This window comes from Passer domesticus, chromosome 7 (genome assembly GCF_036417665.1).
Source record: "Passer domesticus isolate bPasDom1 chromosome 7, bPasDom1.hap1, whole genome shotgun sequence".
Lineage (NCBI taxonomy): Eukaryota > Metazoa > Chordata > Aves > Passeriformes > Passeridae > Passer > Passer domesticus.
Genome location: NC_087480.1, coordinates 38,591,288 through 38,614,456, shown reverse-complemented (window position 1 = coordinate 38,614,456; position 23,169 = coordinate 38,591,288). Strand labels below are relative to the sequence as shown.

Here is a 23,169-nt window from a genome sequence, read left to right as displayed (position 1 = left end):
CCTGCCCCACTGCCCAGGACCTGGCCCACAGCAGTGTGGCTCATCCCTAAAGCTGCCCAGGTGAAGGAGTAGCTCCAGGGGCAGCTCTGCCCCCCTGTTGTGCATTTACACGTTTGTGTGGGCCCTGGGGGGCAGCACCCAGCCTGCAGAGGTTTCTGTCCACAGCCCCTGAGCTGGGAAAGCCCTGGCACAGACACTCCCCAGGGCCTGTGGTGCTCTCAGCTCCCTCGAGCAGCAAGCCTGACTCTCCACTGCAGGCATGAGGGACATGGGACACTCCAGCCCCCATCTGAAATGTCACTTTTTGTATCTCTTTGGACACCGCCTCCTTGAAGAAAAGGACACAGAGCCAGGTCAGGGCACGCCTGTGGTGCAAGGGTTTCCCAAAGGTACCTTTAATGTGTTTGCAGCAGCAGCAAGCAGTCAGTGCTAGTTTTGGCACCCAGAGTTAGATGTGCAGCACTACACATTAGACACCAAGTCATCCCACCCCAATGTTTGATCCATAGGAACAGAGAAAGTGAACTAAAACAGGACTATGAGCACATACAAAATCAAGTTATTCGTGTTCTATCACACTTCCAGCTGGTAATATTAGAAAAATAAACTTAAGACAGGTACTACAACACATTTTCTTTGCCAGCTGGCAAGAGTTTAAAACCCATGAGAACCCCCCTCCCCAAATTGTTGTTGTTGTACAAAGATCAGCTCACCCAGAGTAACAAAACTGCTGTACAGAAAGCACGCTCTGCATTCTCCTCAAAACACTTGGAGCCAGAATCCTTTTGCCACCCTAGAAAGTCTGGGTGTGTCATGTCCAGAAACCCTCTGCAGCTCTAAGGAAGGTGGTGCAGACTAACTCACACTATTGCAGCAGAGGCAGCAGCTCACCTGTGGGGGCAATCCACTGTCTCACTCGGGCTCTAGAAACTCCAAGGCTGTCTCTTTGTTTCAATAACCTTTATCTGCCATTTGCATTTCAACAGACAAGATACTCTGCTGAGTATATAAAAACTGTTATAAAAAGGCAATTGTAAAAGATAAGGTATTAGCAGAGGCATGTCAGCTTTTTTAATAAAAAAAATAGCCATTATATCTATTTAAATAAGGCTTCTTGTTACAGATTGTTCCAGTTACTGAAGGAAACCAAGGCCTGATGAAAGAAAAAAACATTATCCCCCACAAATGTTACCCTTCCTGCCCCAAGAACAAGAATGCTCCAAGAATTCATCCAATGTGCAAAGTGACAAATACTGGGGGAAGCTCCTGAAATGATATGCCCAGTCTAGTTTCTCTTGCGTTATCGTCAAAATCTTAAAACAAAACCAAAACCTTTAAAGTTCTAAAATACACAAAAAAACCCTTCATCTCAATATTTTTTCCAAAACAAATATATACAGCACGTTAATATGCAATATGCAAAAGCTCTGTGTTGCTGTTGGCAACATCTATGCCCTCCCCACCCCTATTCACAGGTGTACCTCTAACTGAAACACAATTACATCACTAAGCCTGTTAGTTTGAAAAGGGAATTTAATTCACTTAAAACTTGTAAATTTTGGTGTAGGGGCTCCACTCATTCGACTCCGGATTGTAGACCTCAAGTGTGTTCAAGAACTCGTTGCCATCAAAGCCCCCCACTGCATAAATGGTGTTGGCCACGGTGGTGATGCCGGCGTTGCTCCTGGGCGTGGTCATGCTGCCCATCATCTTCCACTCGTTCCTGGCAGGGTCGTACATCTCCACGCAGTTCACTGCATGTGTGCCGTCAAATCCTCCAGCCACAAACAGCTTCCCTGTGTGAGGAAAGGGAGCCATGCTCACTGCTCAGCACCAGCTGGCCCTGTGCTCCCACCAGGAGGCTCAGCAAAGCCCCAAGGGACCCAGGCGTTGTCACAGACCTTGGCCTGGTCAAGGTCTGCACTTACAGCAGCAATCTGCTTTGGGGCTCCTGCCCATGACAGCTGACAGGAATTTGATTCAGAGTAAGGGCAAAGTCCAAATTCAATCAGGTGCAGAACACCCAGAACAAAGTGCCCCACAACCAAGAGGGTTTTGCTTTTTAATTAGAAGTAGCCATTTAGCCAGGCTCCTAGTGTATTGTTTCCTGCCCAGCTTTGTATTCTACTCGCATCAGAGCAAACACGAAAGGCCCCGAGGCAGCAGCCCCAGCCCTACCATCTCGGACAGCCACGCCGGCGCCGCGCCGTGCCACGTTCATGGGCGCCATCAGGGTCCAGGTGTTGTTCTCGGGGTTGTAGCGCTCCACGCTGTTGAGGCAGTTCCACGACTCGGCCCCGCCGATGATGTACAGGTACCCCCCCAGCTCACACACAGCCGACTGGTGCCTCCCTGCAACCAAAGCTGGCACAGTCAGCCACCAGCCCACAGCAGCAGTGACTCAAAGGGGCTTTGCTTTGGTGTAGTTTTTGGTTTGGTGCAGTCCTGCAGTTGCCCTTTTCTCCCCAGCCCTGCCCAGCTCCCCAGCAAACTTACGGATGTTAAGGGGAGCACAGCTCGTCCAAGCCTTTGTTACAGGATCGAACACATCACAGTTCTTCAGTCCTTTCTGGCCATAGGGATCAGAACCACCCACGATGTACAGCTTTCCATTCAGGGCACACACTCCTGTTGGTACAGCAAAGAATGGCTAGTAAGTAAGAGCTGGCTGAGTCTCCACCCCCCGGCTGGGTGCTGCAGAGGCCTCACCTGCGTTGCAGCGGTTGGTCCGCAGCTCAGGAACAGGGGTCCAGTCATCAATCTCGGGCTCATACATCTCTCCACAGCTCAAGTCATCCGAGTGGCCGTTTGAGCCACCCACGACGTACAGCTGCCCCTGAGGGGAACAAACCAACACCCGTCACCTCTCGGCACACCAGCCAGCTTGTAAGCACTGGGGTAACCATGGAACTACAGAGAAACAACTCCTAGAGCCATCCTGTTCAGTGTGCCCTGTTCAGCTCAGCAGTCCCACCCCACACACCATCAGCACCGCCATCTGGAACCGGGCCCTCGGCGTCCTCATGGGCGCGATGAACGTCCAGGTGTCCTTCTCAGGGTCGTAGCACTCCACGGTGCGCAGGCACTCCTCCCTGTTGTAGCCCCCTGCAAGCGAGAGGTTACTGGCCCCCATTCAGAGGCACCGCCCGGCCCTGGCCCAGTGGCCCTGCCCCGGCTCACCCGCAGCGATGAGCCTGCCGTTCAGCTCGGCCGTGCCCAGCCCCGAGCGCGCGTACTGCATGGGGGACATGGGCTTCTCGATGAGGTCGCTGGGCTGCAGCTCGAAGCTCAGGCTCTTCAGCAGCCGCGGGGTGCTCGAGGGGGAGCTCTGGGGGCTGTTGCGGCCGTGCAGGAAGATGACGCACAGCACCCCGTCCAGCACGGCCAGGCACAGGTACGTGTTACCTGCGGGGACAGCACACCGCCAGCGTCACCAGGGGGCACTGAGAACGATGCCAGTGGGCTCTGCTGGCTGTGCCACTCCCCTTGGCAGCACAGGAACTTCATTTTTGTTCAGGATACTGATTCCAAAAGTGTTAGTTATTGACAACTATGCTTTAGACACTAAAAGAGTGCTTGAAGGACATACGACAGCAACTTAAACATGTGTTGGGAGTCTCCTTACACACACAGAGCAAACAGCTCTGTTAATTAACTATGGACTGCCTGTCTCCTCAGGATTTTCTGGGAAAATGATGACACATCATGGATTTAGTTGGTAAGGAACTGAAATGTATGTCATTCCAGTTTGGCCCAGGTACATCAGACGCACCCTAAAAATTACTTGGCTTGTATCATCAGTAAGGAGAAACACCTCAGCATTCCTCAGAGATGTGAAGGAAATTCCCAGGGAGCAGAAGGTGGCAGGTACCCAAGATACACATCTGTTAGACAACCCCAGCCCCTTGTTACTCACTCGAAGTCTTCTCTGAAGCAATGATTTTCCACTCGTGTTTAGGACTCTGAACAGTAGCATTTGGAGAAAGACTTCCAGAGGAGCTGCTACTGATCTGCTTGTGATCATTCTCACGTGGTGGCCTCTTCTGCAAAATCAAAAGGCAGCTACAGAAACCTAGCCAGAAACTACAGCTCCTTCTACCTCTGCTTCTCTGAGACACTGTGTAGCTACTCCAGAGCACACTTGTCTACCACCTCCGCAGAGCAGCATTTATAGCACACCTATATTTTCAGCAGAACATCTTGCCTGCCCAGCAACAGTGGCCAAAAACCACCCTACACTTTTCTCCTGGAACTCAATTTATCCTGGGACTGCAGCTTTATACTGCTGGTGCTGGACTGCAGTGAGTGAGCATTTCTAGCAGGGTTTACAAATGTAAGGGAAGAGCTACACGCAGCTGGAGAGAACTGAGCTACCACATAGGAGCCTCACTCGAAGCTTTGCTTCTGGAACTTGAGTTAATTATATAATGCTGTTTGGAAGTGAATAAACTATTCTCTTCATTCCCTGAAGACAAACTAATTTCACCTCAGTTCCCCTCTGTGCTCAGATTAGCTGTTTCTTGGATTTTACTCCCTTGATACTTCCCGCTAACAAGAGATTTCTACTTTCTTTTCATCTCCAATTAAATTTATACTGTAGCTTACATTATTTTACTCTATTAAGAGAAAACTCAAAATTCCAGTTTCAGCACAGTTGGCTAGGTTGTTGAGGCTCTTCCTGAAGCACAGGAAGTTATCATGCTGTCTATTCTGTTCAGCAGCAGAGTTTATGACCACAGTCCCAAGTCTGTGATGCCTGCACAGTTCCCTGGAGCCTGATCTCCATGGAAACTGTCACAAGACTTCAGAAACACATCACCTAACTCAGATAACTTCACACAGAGGAGCTGGATTGCTAAGCTCAGCTCACCATGACAAGCAGCACATTTGTAGAGAGAATTTTTTTTACTTCTGAACCTTCATCCAATTAACCACCTAAGCTCTTATCTTTAAATTGCCTCAACAGCAACAGAAAATATGAAGTTTTGTAATTTAAAAACATAAAAGTTACAATTTTTCCAGGACTGGCATCTAGGGGATTTTAGTGTTAGTTTGCTCAACTGTTAAGGATGTCTGAAGTTGGTGACTTTTCTTATTAAGGATTTGCAGAAAAACATTGAGAAGTCCTGGTCTTAGTTCTGAAAATGAACTTTCTTTACATTCACCTCTCTGCTTCTAAGCATTACAAATGGTATCCAGAGGAGGAGAACCCTGTGAAGGCTTTCTAAAAGCAATTAACAAACTGGAAAGTTACCTGGCTTCCCTCTTCCTCTTATTTCACTTCTAAAATCCACATTCTGGGATGGACAGTGTTTTATACATTAGCTAAGAATTTCATGAAGGAAACTTTTTGTATGAACATATTTCACTGTTATAAAATATTCCAATGTGTTTGCTTCAAATTCATAAATTTAAACCAAGTTAATTTGTAAAAAGCAACTGATAATTTACAACTGTTAGTCCTTTTTATTCTTTCTATCTTAGCCTGTGTTTGTACTAAGCCATGTGGTTTTCTGGAGTTCAGAAGGATTATACCTGGTAAGAAATAAAAAAATAAAACCATAAAAAAAGACCTCTCAAAAAGCACAGGAGTGATTTGCACTCAGTCAAAGCATCAGAGAGATTTGGCAGCTACACCACCAGTGAAGCTGAACAAAAGAAGCGGACGCTGGCAGCTGAAGGGTTAGAACTTGGATCTGGAATCTTTTTCTGGGCCCAAATTTACCAGACACATTCCCCACTGCAAGCCAAGCAGTCCGTGTTTCTCTACAGACTCTGGGAACTCTACAAGGTCTCAGCTGACTTCCTACAGCTGAGTGCTTGTCTGCCTCTTCTTTCTTCTAACAGTCAGGATTGATTTTGAAGTCAGAATTAGAGCACTCTGTTGTGCAAAGGCTGAAAGTCAGCCCAGCCTGCCAAAGAGACAGAAGCTGAGAGCACATCATGGCCTGCAGCAGCTCCCAGCCAGACACCTTCTCCTGGAGTATTTCTCCACTACAGCACCTGCTGCCTTCTCTGCCAGCAGAACACAGGACTTCAGGTGTGCTGTAAACTGCTCCAGTCTACCTGGGGTTACCTGAGACTGTCTGCAATTGGTACCTGCACAAACTGAATGTGGTCATCATCACTGCCATACACCTCAGCCTGTCCATCTAGCAGATTTCCATCAAGCAGCTTGTGATCAGCTGAGTAGTACAGCGTTTGCACCTGCAAAAACAACAACAGAACACCCATGTGGCTGCTGTCTCTGTGCTCCTCAGCTACAGGCACATTACCCCAGGCACCACACTGCTCGTCAGCTCATCTCAAGCTCGCACAGTGGCAAAACTAAAAGGAAGCAGATGTCATGGTGGCAATCTTCAAATAGGGAGTGAAGCTTCCTTACTTTCTCAGCTTGAGAGAAATCTTCATTTTCCATGGGCTTCTGCTGTTTTCCCAGCACAGAAACATTAGACAAGCAAAAGGCACATTAATTTGCAGTTACACAAATTCACAGTCTCATGCAAGCATTTTCCTTATCCCTGCACACAAGTTTTCTGCTATGAAAAATACACATATTTATCTCCATCAAAAAAGGCCAAGAGAAGCCAACAGACTCTCTAAAAGAAAGGTATGGGAATGAGGGAAGACAACACAAATTTAAGTTCTGGAAGAAACTGTTGTCCACCACTGAAACCAGATGCAGCTGTTTCAATGAAACGCATCTTAATTTCAACATGATGTTTTAAATTAGTTTCTCCAAGAGGAAATATACACTTGAGATTATACGACAGCATCAACATGTACTTTTGCCTAGACAAGTGTTTCTGGGGATCTTTTGTGGTTGTAATAGCAGATTTTGAAAATTTTGAAGAATTTCACAAGATTTGGTAAAGTCTGTTTGCTGGAGCCAATTCAAAATTTTATCTCCCCGCTAATTTTGCCATTAAACACTGCCCAGGCTACATCTACCATTAGTATTCATGAGAAAAGCCATTTAACAACACACAAGTTTCAAAATAATGTATCCTGTAAAGGAGTAAGTAAACACCATTAAATCATCATGATCGTTCTCTGCCCACAGCGGATTTTCTTAGGAGCACTGGGGCAGGACTGCTGCTTCTGTACGTGTCAATACACTTGAGGCTCTTCTTGGTTCTTCAGCCTTGGTATCCTAGTTTTGTTAATAAACCTATGGGGAGATAAACCAACGGGGAGGAACAACCATTAGAAGCTTTTACCTACTGTGCATTTACAAGCAAAACCTGCAAAGGAAAACATCACCAATCTATGGCAAGTCTCAGTACCACCTCCCCAAACTAAAGCAGATACAGGCCACTCTCAGGCTACTATACAGCAACAGGGAGCAAAAAGGAAAGTGAAGACCAGACTGAACAGTGCATTCAGCTCACCTGAACACCCCCCCAGTTTCTCAGCTTAGGGGTACCTACAGCAAAATTTAAATTCTTTAGGGTCAGTTTAAAAAGTGATGGGGAAAAAAAAAGAAAAAAGGGATCATCCTTCATATTGGCTTTTTTGGGGTTTTTTAAATGATTAATCCCAAAATCCCATTTTCTTAAAGACTAACCTCTTCCATCAGATCTTCCAGGTTGCCTCCGTTCTCCCAGATGCTGCGCTGTACCCAGTTGATTACCTTTGTGTACAATTTGCCATTGCTGGGTAGGCCAACATTGTCTTCCAGCATTATTTCAAGCTTGAGGGAAAAGAGAAAAGATTATTTACTCTAGGAATTCTCTAGAAATTTACTCCCTCCCTGTAGCATGCTGTGCTTTACAAAGTGAGCACAACTCTCTCTTTACCACAGAGCCAGAAAACACCACAAGGAGCTTTCAGCCTATGGAACTAGGAAGCACATTTAAACACAATCACCTTTTACACCTCAAAAGGGTGACAGCACGTGTTCTCTACAGTTAAGGTTCACAGCACTAAGAATAGGACACAGATCCAAAACTGTCACACTACTGGCAGCAGTCAGTACACCAAGCTTTCCTGTCCTCAAAAGGGAAGGAAATCCTCGTTGCTCCTCAGGTTCCTTTTTGGAAATCCTGTACCAGAAGGAATTCTACAAACTTAAGCTAACCTTTAACCGTGGGAGCTTGAGAAATTCCTCCTGTTCTGAAATCTCTACAAGGTGTTCCTGAATGTAGCCATCGATCTTGTTCAACAACCGCGAGTCTCCCATGCAGCTGGCGAAGTTCCGGTACGAGATGCAGCTCTGTACGTCCATCTTGGAGAGCAAATAGTCACCACAAACCTGGCAATGCAAGCAGACAGTTTTTATCCATTTAAATCATCTATCCCAACATACAGCAGCAGTGTTTTAACTGCAGAGTAGTGACTCTGCTGTCATCCCCATGCCAGGGCTGTAAAGGGAATGTTGCCTTCCACAGGAGTATGCACATCTTAAATTAAAAATTCTGACACATTTGGAAGCTACTGACATCTGCACTGACCCCATGCTTTTCTACTGAACACCTATTCAAAACTGCTTCTCAGTCAGGTGAGCTAATAATCCCAATTCCCTTGTAAAGGGTACCCCTGTCTGTGGCTAAGGGTATTTCCAAAGTCAAGCACTATCAAATTTATGTTCAAGAGTGTGTGAATTATTCTTTTTCTGACAGATTTACAGGTTTGTTCACGCTCCCAACACAACCAAGCACAGCACTGCTGCCACAGACCCGAAGGTAAGGAAATCAGCCAAGATTTTCTTACAGAGGTGCACAAACACAAAACATAACTTCAGGGAACACCCTGGCACCTAGATAGTTTAAGTGGAAGCAACACATCCAGCTGGCACCAAATCAATACAGTGCCAAGGAGCATCTACAGCAGCTTTGTGCCGAGCACTTCTTCCAGAGAAGCATCAGGTTTTGGCTCACTAACACCAAAAGGTGCAATGCTGTCAGCCTGGGAAGGCAGAATGGACTTCCAGAAGAGCTGAGAACCATACCTGCTTAACCCTCTCCATCTTCAACTTCTTTGCTGCAGAGTATACATCTTTCACCAGTTCTTTATCAGCTTTTAACCTATTAAATAGAGAAATTTACCTTTTATTATTCTGATTTTTCAAATCAAAGTCTATCCTCTCTCTAGTTACTGTGAGAACTACTTACTGAGCAGTATAGGCATAATTCAACAGAACTTCAACAGCTTCTGGGTTGAGATCATCAAATTTCACATGGGAAACTCCATGACAGTCGCTGTCAGTGTTGAAGATTTCAAACAGGTAGGGACTGCAGCATGCCAGCACGGCTCGGTGTGCCAGCATCTCGTGTCCACACACCTTTATGTCAAATACAAACAAGAAGCCCACGTGCTAATGAGGATTTTTTTGCAATTCCTTTTGTATTTTCACAATATGAAGGCCTACTCAGGTGAGGGCCAAAGTTCAAATAATTTTTTCAAATCAACAGTCTCCAGCTGAAAGTTAGCATCACTCCTCTCAAAGTGCATGCCATTTAGATATTTTTTAGTATGCATTTTTCAGAAAAATGGGCTTCTAAAATCTCCCATTTCCCAGTCTGTGAAGCAACAGCTTCAGGTGGTGTAACCCCCACATCCCCCCAGCAGGGCAGGGCACAGGTACCTGGAGGCGGACGTCGCAGAACTGACCGCTCTTCCGTAAGGCGTTGAGTTTGGCAACAGACGACTCGATGAAGTTCTCATCCTCAAACATCAAATATCCGTTGGGAATCATTTTGGTGTTGGTCTGGCTGCACATACAACGGGCAAAGGTTACACACACAGCATTTTGCTTCAGTGCAGCACTACTAGCAACACTGTTTGCAAACAAACACGCAGGGGGCATTAATGGATTAATGATTTTCAGGGATTGAGGCCACAATTTTTAATGCATCCACATCCCTTCAGCAGGTACTGGGTTCAAAACCACAGCCTGAATCTGTGCCAGCTCTGTGGGAGCAAGCTGGGAGCCACTGGATTACACAGATTCCCTTCCCTAAAGACCTTTTTTGGTAGATCCATTCCCAGCTAACAGTATTCATCACCGCTTTCCGCTCCCTACCACTCTGGTCCAGCTGCATTTTTTGCAGACACAAAACCCAGCTACACTGAAAAATAAGAACTGAGAATTTAAAGTAGCTTGTGAAGTAGAATAGATGGATAAACATTTTCTATTTAATTTTATGAGCAATGACTCAGTATTTTAGAGCAGCTGGAAGTCACAAAAGAACTTTACGACCAACAAAAAAGACAATTTAATAAATTCTGAACAGTCATGTATTTTAAGTCATCTCAAAACTAGAACAACTTCCTCTGAAGACCTCAGCCATACACAAAAATACCACCTCAGGGAGATCAGTCCAAGACTGGAAAAATAACTTCAGGAAACTTTAATTTTTTAATCTGGAAGCTATTTTATAGCTCCTTTAATTGATTCTTATTTAGTCAAGCACTTTCCAAATAAGAAGCTAATTAAGAACACTAAACTACTACCCTTACATGACCTAACAAATTCGAAATAGTAATTTAAAACAAAAGCTAGATTTCTAAGTTTGAGCTGCTAACATACACAGAAGTACAGTTACCTTAAACATCTTAAATGTGGGATTCTGTTAATGATACCAGCAACAATTTTTATTTCCATCTCAAGTTCAAGAAAATTCTTAAGAACACACTAAATAAGAAAACTCCAAAACAGAAGCAGTGGATTGCAAAAATCAGTAACGAAAATACCAAAACTCACACAAAATACTTCTAGTGTTAATCCATCTATTTTAAATTCACTTACTACTGCAAGTATTCAACCCTAAACTGGTAACAATAATCTTATAAACATCCATTTGTTGTGCTTTATTAAAGACACCAAGATTTTAAATCTACATAATTTCAGCAGAAGTATTGACTACTGTATACACAATTAATGGTACAGCTTACCAAGCAAATATATGACTGTAAATTTAAAATAGCCCAATGGTATCACTGTGTTAGAACAGAGCACTTGAGTGTCAGGATCTCCTGATAGGGAAGATGTTTGTAGAAATGCAAAAGCAGACGTGTGTTTGCAGCTGCAATATGGATTCCAAAACTATCAGGCTTGAAGATGATGTAATATAGTCCTTATGAGCTATAGACATGAATTTCTTCTGTGATAGTCATGCATCATAACCTGCAATAAACGAGAAGGTATCAAGTAAGGACAACAAATAGTGCTGTCACATATTTCACATAAAACTTGATTCACGGTCCTGACCCAAACAAACAAGTTTTTCTTCACAAACAAGTTGAGGGTGTTTTGTTGTTGTTGTTTTTTTGTTTGGTTTTTTTTTCCCCACAAAAAGCAAGCAGTCTGAAAAATTCCATACTGACACCAATATGTCCTCATGCCTAGCAAGAGATCAACCACATCATCATTATACCCCCCGAGACAAGAAAAGGGCTAAATTAGTGTTTAGGAAAAAAGTTAGAACAGCTGAATCCCATTTTTAGCCAATCCCTCACCAACTCTGCCCTTCAGCACATCCTATCATCATTACTGCTTCCACAAGTAGGTAACTCACACGTAACACAACAGAAACGACTCCATTTTCTAAAAGAACACAATCCACAAGCCTCCTACCTTCAGCTCTTCTTGTGCTCATCTACTTATAGCCTTCTTCTACCGAATGCCTAAAATTGTCTGAAGATGGATTAAGGACATGTCTGAGATGACTGGGCATGTCTCCAGTCTCCGCTGCTTCCAGAAAGATTTATAAAGTCAGGAATCTGTATGACAGCTTTCTTTGGTAAAAGGTCTCTGCTGGGAACAGACCCTGCTGGGTTCTGGTTGAGCTCGGCACTGGCAGTGCAGACTGGGGTGGCTTTGCTGGGAATTCACATGCTGGTGGGCTCTTTATGCCAGGATTTTTTGGGGAGGGGAGAAGAGGAGGAGGAGCAGCAGCAGGGAGGGAACAGGCAACAAACTCACTCTGGAACTTTCCATGACCCTGGTGCCACCTCAGGAAAACATCAATCACTTCAGTTCCAACACTATATTTGTATCCACAGAATAAATGCCACATCGGGAACTGGGTTTCCTAAAAATAGGTGCAGCTCATTTCTCCTTGTCAGAAACTAGAAATGCCCTCCGTTTCAGGGAGAGAACCCTGTGACCATGCTACGTGGCCAGGGTGACTTTGGCAGGAGCCAAACCTGCCTGGTGCAGCCCAGAGGCTCCAGCAGGAGGCTGACTCCTGGGAGCAGCAGAGGGCATTATCCCACCACGTACCAGCTCCACCTCCACTCCCACAGCTGGGCACACAGAAGATTCCAGCCAGCAGAGAACCGTGCAGGCAGAGCAAACACTGCTGAGCTTGGCTCTGGAGCAGGCACAGCCACAGGGCCCAGGGAAGGGAACACCTGCTCCCAAGCACAGCAGTGTGCTTGGGATGAAGCATGAAGGGAACACAGCACCCATGAATGCTGGAGCGCTGCAGGAGCAGCACCCCTGCACACAACTTCTGTCACCACACTGCAGTGCCAGTCTGCTTTGCTGGGAAATCACATGCATAGGTGAGATTAAACAACAATAAATTAAGGTATATTCTTTTTGGAATCCTACAGGCAAGTTAAGAAGCCGACACCAAGCTCTATTTAACAAATGGTGTTTAATTAGGCATTTGGCAGTCAACACTTCCCTGTTGGTACAACTGGCATGATCACTGCAATTTTTAAAGCAAGCAAACTTCTCAAAACAGAACTCAATAGCCTGATGTCCACACCTTCACCAAAAATTCACCTCAACCTAAACATTTCAAGTCACAGGACAGCTAGTCAAACTGTTCTAACTAAATCCCACAATCAGCCTCGCTCAGTTTACATCTCTGGGTGTGTGTTGGCACATTCTGCTGCAACACATCAGTTTTATTTCCAATGCTCTAACTCTGCCACATGTACTTCCTTGGGACCTTAAAGACCTCAGGTCATCCAACATAGTTCTGGATTGAAATGGAAGATTTGTCTGCTAAAATCCTCCTTTGTGTGAGACGCCAATCCCATGCAGATGCATGTATGTCCCTAATGTTATTGCCCAATCCAAATATATAGGAATTTGAACATTTTAATTACTGCCACAGATTTTCAATGCTGTTGTGTGTGTCATGGCTAATATTATTACTCAAAACAGCATTAAATAGCACAAGCAAATTCACAGCTTTTCACATTTTGGTTTGGAGTACTGCTGCTGCAACAAAACCCAAACTATCAGCCAAAATTCACTGCAAAGTCAAGAACGCTGCCTATTCTGCATTAAAGGTCACTGCAAACAAACTTGTTCCTTTAAATTATTTTCTAAAATCAAAATCACTTTGTCATTACCTCCCCCTCCTTGCTTATACTCCCTTTTAGCTCAGCACATGAAGAACTCTCTGGTCTTTTTTCTAACTATCCAGGATTTAATTTTTTTTTTAAGCCAAGTGAGATGTTCCCAGATGACTGCCAGCCAGGTAAAAGCCTGGTGCCTCTGACATTGTGACTGTTCAAGCTCCATTCAAATGCACTTCTTTAAACACATTAAAGCTACAGAATTATCATCCCAGAATGGGAACAACACATTCCACTGGAGAAAACTCCTTCTTGAGAGCAGCTGTTCCCTTCCTTTTAAAATGATACAGAATAAATAAAGAGTAATGCATAAACTCTAGATTTTTGTTGTAATTTTAACAGTAAGGACTGGAACTGGTGCTGGGGCTGGAGACCCCCTTGGATCAAGAGCTGATCACCGGGCTGAGGCAGCCCTGAAGTCAGGAACATCCACATGGTGTGTTCTGGCACCCCAGCTGTTCCCAGGCACAGGAATGCAAGGACTCAAATGTCTGCCCAGCTGCTCGATTTTAAACAGAACCTTGTTGTAGTAATTGTGTTTCCTGAATGCCTCACGTCGTGCACAGACTGAGATTTTCCTTTGCCATGTACCACTGGACCGTGAGCGAGTCACAGCTCATCACAACTCAGAGATAAACTGGCTGCACATCCTGACTTCCAGAAGGGAGATCCCCCTCCTTTTAAACTCCTCTGTTTCACTGCTGCCCTAGTTAAAGGTACCTTTAAGAAAACCTGACTAAATAGCACTGATCCTGAGACACAGTGATCCTCAGTGCTCCCTAGGCCTGTCCCCTGCAGAGCCTCCTGCAGGAGCTGTGGTCTCAGGTGACCACCAAGATGACAAGCCCCAGAGGCAGAGTCACCTTGCCCATGACCTAACAACACAGGGACCATCTATTTTACCTCTCATCTTCAATACAGCCCATTTTCCATGCGCAGGATTTGCCGTGCCAATTCTGCACAAACCTTTTAGTCAAATTAATGTACTACTTCTTCAACCCACAGGTAAAGCAATACTTTGGGGGAGATACTTGATAATCTTTTGATTTAACATCAATACTTGCTGATGTAATGACAGCTGATTGACATTTGTGAAACAAAAAAGGAATTGAACATCTAGTCAGAGCTTTCTGGCTTGTGACAGCCCAGCTCAGAAGAAATGTAGGTCACACCTACGACTGCTCACAGTCCATTATCTGTATCAGAATATAAAACCAAACGTCCTCAAAACAGTTCTTTCATACGTTAGCATTTATTTAGGGTAAAAACACATCATATTCTCATGTCTGAGTCTGCATTTGGGCAAAACACCAAAGACAAGACATTTATTAATACACTTTACACCACTAAAGAGGCCCAATCTCTTTATTCCAGTAATCTAGAGTAAAACTCTGAATTTACAACAATTTTGTTTTGCTTATTCACTATGCAGTTGCATTCCACTAAAGATTTAGTCTCACTGATAAATATGACTTGTAGACAAAATTTTTCTATTTCACTTCACATCAACCTCAGTCATGCTCCCATGCCAACAGTGAGGACAGGGAGAGAGATGGAATATTTGCTATCACTGGTTAGGAATTGAAGAGGAATGACAGAGTACTGTGGACATTTTCCAAAACCTCTTCCATGCAGCCCGGGAAGGTGCAATGCTTGGACTGCCCATGGAAAGCAAGCCCAGAGAGCTCTTCCAAACACATTTATGCATGCAGATTTTAAAAATTTATAAGCAGCAGGCTTCATGCTTGAATGTTACTGCTGTTCCAGCAACAACCCTCAGCTGCCAACACTCCAGCTGCTCATTCAGCAGCAGTCTGGGACTGGCCTCCCACACTTCTAAGCCCTAGCTCTGGTCATTAGTTCCCTTTTCACACTGCTTCTGCCCTTCCTCTTCTTTCCCACTTTACACTTTTGCTGTTGTTGTCACAATCCTTATCTACATCTCTTTTTCAACCTTCTGCATCACATTCACTCTAGGAAAATCTGAGTTCTTTCCTCCCCTTTTCCCACCCCCTGTAATTTCATGCACCCACCCCCTGGGTTTATTTTTTTCTATTAACACAGACTTCCCACAGTTCTCCAAACATCTGTCACACAATCAAACCACTGAGTTTTGTTTATATGTCCTCCTTGTCTTCCACCCCCATTCTGGGCAGTTTTTGCCTTTCTTACCATCTCCCACTCTTTAAGAACTCAAGCTGATGAAAATAAAATCAGACTTAATTACAGCAGCTAACACACAGCTTCCAGACTGGAAAGTATTCCCTGACTGTTGACTCCTGTGCTCCAGGAATAAGGCTTGTGGCTACAAAATCTGTTTTCAAAAATTAAACCAATCTCACCATCAAAGCACCACATCCTGCTTGCTTTCTTATTTTCTAGCTCTCTGACAGAAGAGATGTGGTGTCTACACACCCATCACTGCACACAAGAAAAAAAAAAGTCCTCCCTTCACAAACCACACAAATAAGGAGAGACATGAGACTGTATTTCCATTAGTCTATCACCACACATCTCCTTAGGAAATAACTCAGATGTTTTGCCTCTCACTGTCAGTATTTTTCTACCCTGCATGAAATTACAGCCAATTCAGCTTTTATTATCTGCGGGAATGCTGGGTGAAGGAACAGCAAAAGTGCCAATGCAAAGGCGTTTTCTACCTTGAAGCACCTCTGAAAATACTAAAAAGCTCTGGAAATTGGTGCATGCAGGCAGAACATATTGTACACCTCCCCAGCCACCCTCCAAAAACCCTAAAAAAAAAAAAAAAAAAAACCAAAAAACCTGCTCTGGTCATTCACCCTCATCAGCTTTCCCCAGAAGCACTAAAGTGAGCTGGCAGCCACTGTTTTTCCTTTATTATCTCCCACTTCCTAGAACTGGTACAGATGACAGGGAGGTCACGACATTGGCAAACAGCTATCAGCACACGTTGCTCATCCTGGAGCGGCTACTTCCTTCCAACTCCAGCATTCCCGCGATTCCCTTTTTCCCCCCATTCTCGGTCCGGGTTTAGGAAGATGCCTCTCCTGCAGCGTGGCGCTGGAAGAGGCAGTGCCCGACCTTGGCCCCTCAGAAGCACGCGCGGGGAACCCGGGAATTCCCGGCCGGGAGCTACACCGCACTGCCCGGCCGCCGGGGCCCGCCCGTCCCCCGGCACGGAGCGAGCGGCCTCACGCCCTCCAGGCCATGCGGGCAGCTCCGCGGCCCAAGAAAACGGGCCCCGAGCGAGCAACAAAGCGCCTCGGGGCCGCAGGAGCTCCGGTTCCCCGAGCCCGCCCGGGCCGCCGCCTCCGCCCGCTCCCAGCGCCGAACAAAGCGCGGCCGCGCGGCCCCTGCCCGGCCCCCGCCCGCCGTACCTGCTGCCTCTGGGCGCGGACGGCGCTGAACATATTGAGAGCCTCCAGAATGCGGGGGAAGAAGACTCGCAGGCGCAACCCCGGCTGGCCGGGAAGGAGCAGCGGAGGAACGGAGGGAGCGGAGAGCGGAGGGCGCGGCGCTGCCGAGGGAAGGCGGGAGCGGAGTGGGTAAGCGCGGCCACGCGAGCTGCGGATACACGCACAGCGCCGAGCCCCGGACCCTCCGCCTCCGGGAGGCGGGAGGAGAGCGGGGAGGGGAGGAGGCGGTGCTGGGGCGGCCGCGATCGGCTCCGCTCGAAACGAGTCCGGCCGCCCCGCCCTCCGCGGCCCCTCCGCCTCAGGGCCGGCGGGAAGAGGCGCCGAGCCCGTCGGGGCTGAGGCGGAGGAAGCGGCGGGGCAGAAGCACCGTGTCCGTTTCTGTCCGTACCGACTGCCGTCGCGAGTGTTGGTCGCAGCAGTCAGCCACGAGCACAACTGGTGCAGTAGGCTTTCATTTTCGGACCTGGGGCTGTTCTCCTCAGCCACGACACCCCCTCAGCCATGAGATCCGCCCTGCCATGATACTCCCTCAGTCGTGACTCTCCCATAGCCATGTCAGCACCTCAGCTGCAGGTCTCCCTCGGTCATTACTCCTCCCCAGCCATAACATCCCCTCAGCCACGACTCTCCTTCACCCGTTTGACCCTCTCAGCCACGGCTCCCCCCTCAGCCATGAACCCCCTCAGCCATGGCTCCCCCTCAGCCATGCCACCCCTTCAGCCACAACACTCCCTCATCAATCTGGGCTGTAGTTCAAGGCATTATATCTGTTTGACCAAAAAAAAAATAGCGTGTTTCATGTTGGGAGCTCTCCCTGGGAGCGTGCTCTCTGTGTGAGGCCATGACAGCTCCATTCCGCCTCACCCCATCCCCCTGGAGTCCCTCTGGGAAGGGCATTTTCCAGATGAACAGCATTTTCAACAGCTGGATGAGAAATTCACCCACACACTCTTCAGGATAAAGTCTGTCTTTCCAGGGAAATTAATTTTTAAACATCCCTGCTGATAAACGAGGGTTATTTGAAGCCCTGTCTGTTTGCTATGTGTTTGCATGCAAGCTGCATGCATTCATGGCTGGGCCTGAGAGCTGCTGCAAGAGCCTCATAAATAATCCATGGGCCGGGTAAAGTCTAAGGATCCATGTTTGCTTCCTGATTTAAAGTGCCAAGGTCACCTGGAAGGCAGTGTACACTTCTCTGTGCAACTTTCCTGAGTGCCTCCTCTGGATTCAGAGGCTGCCTTGCTCAGGAAATAGGAAACCTGTAGATTATGTTAGATACACATTCAGTGTCTCAGCTGTGCAATGTAAGTGATATTTTGTCATATATTATAAAATTTGCCCATTTGTCCAACAGTCTTCAGGAATCTTAGTGGAGAAGCATGTTTGAAAACACTGAAGTTAAGCCATTCAGAGGTTTTATGCATAAAGTGCTTTAAAAACACTGAAAACAATGATCTTGTCTCATCAGAAGCAGGCAGAGGCATTAAGCTGTAGGTGTATTCCTCACCTGCACATATATTTCAGCTGCAGCTCAGCCCTCTCCAGTTTCTCACCTTGCCTGCAGCAAATGGCAATCCCAACTTCCCACCTCCCTGAGACATTCTTACTCCCTCTTTTCAGCTTTTAAATCACCAGCCACACCTCAGCGCTGCCTTCCCACTCTGCTTTCTTTTTGAATGAAGTTTCTTATCAGGGCCCTGTTAATCAAAGGCAAAGCTGGGAGGGAGAAGGAGGTAAAGGAATGATGATCAAACAGAATGGTGCTGGGATGTTAATTAAGTAAATCTCAAGATTGCGCAAGCTGCTCTTCCAGTTTTTTTAGGGACGGAGATGCCTTTATGAATCACCATCAATTTTCATTGTCAGCCACCACATGTGATGTCAGAGAGCAGGAGCAGCAGCTTCCCTACAGCACAGTTAGCAGATGAGTGTTCCCAGCTCTCTTCCCATGGACCCCCGTGCATAGCAGGGCTAGGCCAGGAGCTCAGCTCTCCTTTGGCCCAGCTGTGTTCTAATCACCCAAACTTACTCCCACTTTAAAAAAAAGAGGTTTTTTCCTTCTCTCCTTGCTGTGCAATCAACATGAAATCATTTAAAATCATTAAAACACCCTTACTCTGGATGAAATCCTATGCTGATGGACGGTCCTTCTGTGACATGCAAATACCTTCATTTTAAATGGCTAGAAACTTTGCAAAACTTCCCAATGCAACTTGTGCTAAACATTAATTGGGTTGTAAAGAAGAACCCATTATGGAAAGGGACTAGTGATTGAGTTGATAGCAAGTGATTGAGTTACCTGCAGCTGAATCAGAACTAATTGTTATGCGTGTGGAGGTTCTGGATGTTCAGCATACCTGTTGTCTCCTGCCATGGAAAACACAGTCTAATCCCTGGAGAGCCCTCTTGCTTGTCATCCAAATGGTGTGTTTCCCCTCAGTCAGGTGTTTATAGGTGGCCCTGATGTGGCTTTTCTGCTGGTCTCCACCATGTCTCATCCAAAGGTCTGATGGCTCCGGCTATTGCAAAGGCTTAATGTTATAACATCAAACTCTGCTTCCTGTAGAGCTTTGTCATTAAAACCACCTGAGAGAGAAAATACTGTATTTGGTTAGAGCAAAATATGTGGCTTGGATTGCTGCACTAAAAATGGAGGAAGTATAGAAAAAATATGTCACTCTTAGAAGTGAAAATAAGGCCTTTTTTTTTTATTCATAATCTGCTCTACAAAATGTCTTTAAATTCAGAGTCACGTAGTGTTTCTCTGTGGACATGAACTAGCACAGCTCAGTGCAGGGCAGCACCACCAGCCAGAGAATCCAGTCCCTCCTCTTATTTTATATAGAAAATTTAAATAGCTTATTTTAAATAGAAAACTGTTTTTATGAATGAACAGACTGCTTTGTGAAACCAAATACTATTTAGTTCAATATCCTTTATCACGTATATATTTAAAAAAAACATAGAGTGAGATATGTATTGCAGTTGAAGTTTGTTTGTGTTCTGTGTAATTATAACTTCCACCAATGTACTCATTCCATAACTTTTCCTTCCTGCATTTTGGAAAGGTTTTTGATAATTCATTCTGGTTGCAGAAGTACTTGTGTAGAACACGTTTTGTCAGTGCCTTGGCTCTCAGAGTTCTTAGCAGTGACATTTTAATGGTGTTTGGGCTGGGTTGGGATTAATGGTCCATGTTGGACTCTTCCCTGTACATTCTGGCACATCATTTGCCATCTGGCTGGCTGATAAGAGCTACTCTGAGCAGGGCAGTTCATCTCCTTTCCTTCCCTATGGCAAAGCAGTGATAGTCTTGGATGAATTCTTTACATAGGAGCAAAGAATGCAGGACATTTATAAGCACTATGAAGGAGTATTAAAAGACACAGGTTTAGTAGCTGTGGCCTTAGATTTTAATGACAAGTTCTCTATCAAATCTCTGTTAATCTTTCTTGAACAATGTAAACAACTTCTCTCCTTCATTTCAGGAGACACCATTCTTCCACCACAGTCACCTTCCTTGATTTGTGTTGGACAGAAAGCCAGAGACTGTCTGCCATACCAAGGCTATAAATTATGTCTTATTTCCATTAAGCAAACAGAAGTCTTCTTAATTAATTCCATTGGATGAAGTCCATAGGAAATATTCAGAGAATCCTGATAAAGCCACTGGTTAAGGTCATTGAAAAGCCCTTCTTCTGACTACCTGTCCTTGAAGAATCAATCTTTCCATCTCAAAGACACAGCTTTTGGGATGAAGCCTCATGTGAACTCCCAGCTGAGATATATCTTGCACAGAGAAAACAGTTACAATTTTAGAAAAACTACAGCTTTTATAACTCTTTCTGGACAATTCTCCCCAGGCAAATGTCAGCAGATCTATTCTGGGCTTGGAGATACTACTTTTATTTATATTACAAGTTATTTTTCCTTGGCCTGGGACAGTATTTAACCCAGATGCAACATCAGTTCAGAAGTATGGATGTGTTCACAAAGCAGTACCTGTCCTGTCGTCATTCTTGAAGCAAACAAATCCAAAGTTGATATTCAGATCTGATTCCAAACATTTGTGGTGGCACATTTGTGAATGCCCCATCCCTGGAAGTGTCCAAGGCCAGGCTGGACAGGGCTTGGAGCAACCTGGGATAGTAGAAGGTGTTCCTACCCATGGCAGGGGTTGAAACAAGATGAGGTTCCCTTCGAACCCAAACCGTTCTGGGATTCTGTTATTTTTAGGAGAGTGAGCTAAAGTCTGATCCTTTTGACTTTGCATGTATGCTCAAGAGCTCCTGATCAGGAATAAGCCTTTAAAAATTCTCTAGTTTGTGGCTTTCCAATAGAACTTGAAATTTTGTTATTGGTTCCTTAGGACTGGAAGCCTAGTTAAAATTAAAAGCTTCTCAGCTATATTAATTTGTGGTTGCTGGGCGGTGATATTTGCAAATATATTCTGGTTGTACATTACAAAAACGCTGACTCGTTTCATACACCTGTATGTCTTTCTTGCTTCCATAAGGACAATGGCTTCTTTGGCTGAAACATCCTGTTCAGAGGGTTATAATAAAACACTTTGCACTTGAATTGTTTGCCTTCTTGACCCCTCAGCTTTCTGCCAGCTTCTGACTGTGCACGCAAGTAAGAGCTTTGTACTATTTGTCCTTGGGGCTGCATTCACTGAGTGTTCGCTGGCTGTACTGGAGCCTGGTAGCTCCCAGTTTGCTTTTTCTTCTTTTTAGTTTTGTCCTTCTGAAGCTGCATCATTACTTTCACTCGTGGTCCTAGTGAAAAATCAGAATGTTAATTAAGAATGCTAACAGTGGGGAATTTCTGGAAGACAAACGAACAGAGACCTGATTGCCTTTATCCCAAAGAAGAGCTGTGATGGGTCATGGCAGAGAAGGAAAGGGAGACCTGGAAATCCTCTTGTGATGAAGCGTCAGGAATTGCTGTTAGGCCACCACAGCTGGAAGAGGCTGCTCCTTGGCAGCAGTGTGTTCTTCAGCCTCCTGCATCCCTGCTGTGGTCATTAAGGGATGGCTGTAATTAGGAGCAGCAGAACAGTGTCAGCAGCAGGCTGAGGGCACCAACAGCATGGGGGACAGGACTGCTCCCACACATCCCCGTGGCTGTGAGGGATACACTTCCTGTCCTCCCTGCTGCAAGACAGGTGAGCTGTTAAAATAACATAAAGGATGACCATGTAGAGATATTACAGCATTACTGGGAAAGTAAAAGAGAATGAAGTATCCTGTTCTATCATCAGCTCAGAAAGTGTTCCAGGAAATGACTGAAAATTTATACTGAGAGGTCCATAGTTCCTGTGACGAGGCTTTTTTTTTTTTAAACAGAACTCTTATTTCTGGTTTTACAGAAGAACCCAGCATCCTTCAATTTTTCTTTTTTAGTTGATACTAACATCATAAGCTATGAGGACAAAATTACTTAAGAGTTGGACTGTGCATTTGTAACCTATGCACGAGCAGAAGAATAGATTTTATGTCACTTTAACTCTGCTTATGTGTTCCAGCCATAGTAATGTTATGAGTAATTTAATTTTAAAAAGAGAAGAAAAATGTAGAAGAACCTTTATGTCCCATGAAAGGAAAGCTGTTCCCAGTGTATAGCCCTGCTAGCACAAAGGCAGGTTAATGAGAACCCCGCCTTGAGGGTTGGTTTTCCAATGAGCACAGGAGCAAGCCAAAGATTAACTGTGCTGTTTCTTGATCAAAAGAAATGAATTAATCTTCAACCTCATCATTTATTCCAAAGAACATAGAAATTTATTGGAACTGTGTCCTCACTCTGTATTATGATGCAGCTTGCAGTGTCTGAAAAAATAAACCTTCTGATACATGGATCCTCTTTGATTTCACCAATGTCAGGAGGACATTCAGCACTGGGGGGGTTATGTTTAACATTTGGGGAAGGAAGGTGTCTTTTATTGGTGTGATTTGTTTCCAGAAGCATCAGTGAGTGCCTCACCCGGCCTGTCATAGGTTGTAGGTTTTGATAGGGATAAGGAAAACTTCCATGGAAATAAGGTCTTTCAACTGAGGGTAGAGTTTGTGTTGAAATTATTTCTTTCACATAACTCACAGTATCTTGCATTTCTTGCGCCTTCTGTTTGAAGACCCCAGAGCTATATGCACATTAATTCTGCAGCAAAGAAATGCATAGGAAAAGATAACTATTTAATATTTATGTTTCACTTTTCAGTGGTGTTTCCACAGCTGAGTGGACTGCATGGAGACAGCTGTCTGACCTGGTTGACACCACTGAAGTGCAAGGATTGGCATTGCTGACAGAAATGAAGTTTTCCAGCTCTTGAATCTAGAGGGAATATGGTGAAAGGAAGATCAGGGCAGTCTATAGTCACCAGAATTTTTGGGGGACTTCTGCAAGTGCAGCATATGGTGTGTGTCTGATGCGTGGGATGATCATGATACCTGGG

General features: G+C 45.2%; 1 protein-coding gene across 2 annotated transcripts; it reads right to left on the bottom strand.

Annotated features, from left to right (window-relative positions):
- Positions 1–371: 371 nt before the first annotated feature.
- IVNS1ABP (influenza virus NS1A binding protein) lies at positions 372–16,932 on the bottom strand. Of its 2 annotated transcripts, none has more exons than XM_064427796.1 (15): positions 16,680–16,932; positions 10,897–11,128; positions 9,587–9,713; positions 9,114–9,283; positions 8,951–9,026; positions 8,081–8,254; positions 7,568–7,693; positions 6,100–6,207; positions 3,917–4,043; positions 3,181–3,405; positions 2,984–3,105; positions 2,710–2,836; positions 2,497–2,628; positions 2,179–2,352; positions 372–1,796 (listed from the first exon to the last, which is right to left on the bottom strand). In XM_064427796.1, the coding sequence occupies exons 3-15, from the start codon at positions 9,695–9,697 to the stop codon at positions 1,543–1,545; spliced, it is 1,926 nt and encodes a 641-aa protein (XP_064283866.1). In that variant the 5' UTR covers positions 9,698–9,713; positions 10,897–11,128; positions 16,680–16,932; the 3' UTR covers positions 372–1,542. The 2 variants fall into 2 exon arrangements, with proteins under 2 accessions (XP_064283866.1, XP_064283867.1); XM_064427797.1 differs by lacking the exon at positions 16,680–16,932 and adding an exon at positions 11,579–11,829.
- Positions 16,933–23,169: the final 6,237 nt, after the last annotated feature.